The following is a 3,998-nucleotide window of genomic DNA, read 5'->3' as shown; positions in this document are numbered from 1 at the left end:
TTGAGACTCACGAGATTTGGTTGTGACTCATGAGATTTGGTTGAGACTCACGAGATTTGGTCCTGACCCTACAAGATTTGTTCGAAACTCACAAGATTTGGTTGTGACTCATGAGATTTGGTCCTGACCCTACAAGATTTGGTTGAGACTCACGAGATTTGTTTGAGACTCACAAGATTTGGTTGAGACTCACGAGATTTGGTTGTGACTCATGAGATTTGGTTGAGACTCACGAGATTTGGTCCTGACCCTACAAGATTTGTTCGAAACTCACGAGATTTGTTTGAGACTCACAAGATTTGGTTGAGACTCACGAGATTTGGTTGTGACTCATGAGATTTGGTTGAGACTCACGAGATTTGGTTGTCACTCATGAGATTTGGTTGAGACTCACGAGATTTGGTTGAGACTCACAAGATTTGGTTGTCACTCATGAGATTTGGTCGTGACTCATGAGATTTGGTTGAGACTCACGAGATTTGGTTGAGACTCACGAGATTTGTTTAAGACTCACAAGATTTGGTCGTGACTCATGAGATTTGGCAGTGACTCATGAGATTTGGTAGTGACTCATGAGATTTGGCAGTGACTCATGAGATTTGGTAGTGACTCACGAGATTTGGCCGTGACTCATGAGATTTGGTAGTGACTCACGAGATTTGGTAGTGACCCATGAGATTTGGTAGTGACTCACGAGATTTGGCCGTGACTCATGAGATTTGGCAGTGACTCATGAGATTTGGTAGTGACTCACGAGATTTGGTAGTGACCCATGAGATTTAAGTTGCACCCCACGAGATTTGAAACGTGACCCATGAGATTTGGACGTGACCCACGAGATTTGAATCACATCCCACGAGATTTGAATCGCGACCCATGAGATTTGAAACACGACTCGTGAGATTTGAAACGCGACCCATGAGATTTGGACGTGACCCACAAGATTTGAATCGCGACCCACGAGATTTGAATTGCGACCCACGAGATTTGAATTGCGACCCATGAGATTTGGTCATGACCTATGAGATTTGGTCATGACCTACGGGATTTAAGTTGCGACCCATGAGACTTGGTCGCAATTCACGACATATGTTCGCGACCCAGGAGATTTGAGTGGGAACCTACAAGATTTGTTCATGATACACAAGATTTAAGTCGCAACCCACGAGATTTGGTCGTGACCCTTGAGATTCAATTTGCGACCCATGAGACCTGGTAGTGATCCATGAGATTTGTTTGCAATCCACAAGATTTGTTTGCGACCCATGAGATTTTAGTTGCGACCCACCAGATTTGATCACGGCTCACGAGATTTGAATCGCACCCCACGAGATTTGGTCACGACCCATGAGATTTGGTCACGATCCACGAGATTTGGTCACGACCCACGAGATTTGAGTCATGATCCACACGATTTAAGTAGCAACCCATGAGATTTGGCTGTAACTCATGAAATTTAAGTTGCGACCCACAAGACTTGGTCGCGACCCACCAGATTTGGTCGCGGCTCACGAGACGTGAGTTATGCGAGCCACAGAAAAAACGTCAGAGCTGTTTGCAGCGACTGTCCCTGATGATTTTTTTTTTCTGTACAGCCTGTTCCACGTACCTTAACTGAATATTTTCTTTCATTTATCAAAGTCTTTTACAGTTAATGGCTGCCATTTTCAATTTTTTTTTTGTTTTGAGCCCACATTGATTTTTTTATGCAAAAAAAAAGACGCAACAAAAGCTGTGCTAAAAATGATTCAAAATCGGTTTATGATCAATTCTATTTAACTTTAAAGATCTGCTACTGTTATTTCAAATCCTTTTCTTTTCTTTTATACATATTTGATATATAAGCTTAAAATATAAAACGGTTACATTGTATAAAAAAAGCCTGTTAATTATCATTAGTGCCAATAGTATCTGAATTAAAATAAAATATTTATACTATATTGTTAAATTAAATTGTCCATTAAATTCTCATATTCTGATGTGTTTGTAGGTTTAATAAAGGAAACAACATTAAATAATAGATTTTTTTATATTAATATTTTTAGTTGTCATCTTGCCTTATTTTTTACACATTATTTACTGAAATTTAAAGACCTTTTTGGTTAAACAATTCTTTTTTTTTACTATTTTAATCAGCAATTTTATCATTTCGTTGATGCAGATATGCATCAACTTTTGGTTCTACATTTGATTCCTGTGTAAATGCACTTTTCTGGAACATTTTACAATCCTAATCTTTATTCACTAAGCAATGTCATGATTTTACTGAAAATACTCACAAATACATTTATTAGAAGAAGACAGAAATCACAAATTATTCAATTTTATTATTTCTGTACAAATAAAATGACACAAAACATTTTAATTGTTCAGTTATCCAACTCAAAGTGTGACTTAAAACTGAAAACTATAAAAAAAAATGTGTTATATATTTTAATTGTATATACTTGTATTTTTTTCCAAATATGTTTTAATAATCTATGCAGGTATACATTAATGAAAGACTCAACATCGCTCTGTTATTTTTATTTTTGATAACATGTAATAATTCAAATGATATAATTTGATCATTTTATTACATTTTTGCTTTTTGGTTCATCCAACAAAATACAAAAAAACAATTTAATATAGATATATTTTTAATTTTTAAGGATTTTATTAGTAGAGTATTATTTATGAATCCCATCTTAAATGTGCAGAAAAGTCATTTAAATTCCCACCTCTCCGTCCTCGGCGAGCGCCATGGAGTGATGGGAGCCGCACGCCACCCTGGTCACCTTCTTGTTCTGCAGGTGACTGCTGATCAGAATGGGGGACAGTCCCTGGTTGGTGGTGCCGTTGCCCAGCTGGCTGTAGCCGTTGTGGCCCCATGCAAACAGCTGACCATCTGGACAGAAGAAGAACAGCCGGGTTCGTTTAGTTTCACAAGCTTTAACAACCTCAACTGTGTGTTCAACCTACAATTACTGCCTAATCTAAAAGGTAAAAATGATCATTTTATCAATTAAATGAAAACTTTACGGGTCTTGAAATTGAGCCCTGGTGCACCCCACATTTAATAATGTATGAACACCACATCTGTGACCTCCTTTTCTTCAGGAAACCAATTTGACCCAAATGTTTCCTGGAGACGATGCTTCTCTAGACTGTCTACGTGTATTTTTGGTGAATTAAAGGCTGCACTGCAGCACAAATTAAACGGAATAACATCACGAAAAAAAAAATGGGATCGTTCATGCAAAAGAGAAAAGAAAGTGAAGAATTTTAGACTTTAAATGTATTTTACTCGACATGTTGTTTTCTGTCTCAAGAAAAAAAGCAATAAAGAAAACTATCAATAATCAGATTAACCACTGAAATAAACTGTGCAGCTGCGTGTGCGGTGACCTACTTTCTGCAGCCAGCAGGACGTGGGGGCCGCTGCCGTAACTCAGGCTGATCACCTTCTTTCCTTGCAGGAAGTCCAGCTTCTTTGGAACAATAGTGCTGCAACTGTCGCCGGTGCCGAGGCAGCCGCTGCAGTTCAGCCCGAACGCAAACACCTGCGAATGATCACAGCACACAGACAAGCTCCTTCAATGCAAACGCACAAATGAACAGCTGCAGAGCTGAACAACTACACAAAATGAGTACGTTTATTTAGGTTTTTCCATCTCTAAGGTTCATTTGAGTCTCAGACGTGATCATTTGCAGTCGTTGGAGGTTAGGTGGCACTTTCACCACTAAGGATGAGTCGATGGTAGTGGCTATGCACGGGCGGGAAATAAGCAATAATCAATAGGATGTCTGTCTGTGGGTCAGAGCTGCTTCAGGATTGAGTAAAAAAATGTAAAACTTGCCAAGTTTAGATGAAGCAATGCTTGCCCCACCATGTTGGAAGTAAAAGTAACAGAATTGAGATCAAAATGTTCTAAATTGCAGACAAAATGTAAAGGGTTAAGAATAAAAGTTCTTAATTTGCAAATAAAAATACATAATATTTGATTTCAAAAACTTTT

At 38.3% G+C, this 3,998-nt stretch overlaps 1 protein-coding gene across 3 annotated transcripts in view; it reads right to left on the bottom strand.

Moving 5' to 3' along the window:
- The window catches only part of rcbtb1 (regulator of chromosome condensation (RCC1) and BTB (POZ) domain containing protein 1), a 15,934-nt gene that overhangs the window by 9,183 nt on the left and 2,753 nt on the right, over positions 1–3,998 (bottom strand). For all 3 annotated transcript variants that reach the window (XM_024294214.2, XM_024294213.2, XM_036213520.1), the window contains exons 3-4: positions 3,392–3,542; positions 2,721–2,887 (exon numbers count right to left, since the gene is read on the bottom strand). In XM_024294214.2, coding sequence (XP_024149982.1) covers positions 2,721–2,887; positions 3,392–3,542 — 318 coding nt within the window. The remainder of the gene's footprint in view (positions 1–2,720; positions 2,888–3,391; positions 3,543–3,998) is intronic.

Source organism: Oryzias melastigma, linkage group LG9 (assembly GCF_002922805.2).
Source record: "Oryzias melastigma strain HK-1 linkage group LG9, ASM292280v2, whole genome shotgun sequence".
Classification (NCBI taxonomy): domain Eukaryota; kingdom Metazoa; phylum Chordata; class Actinopteri; order Beloniformes; family Adrianichthyidae; genus Oryzias; species Oryzias melastigma.
The sequence above is the reverse complement of the archived record's forward strand: the minus strand, read 5'-3'. Positions and strand labels throughout refer to the sequence as shown.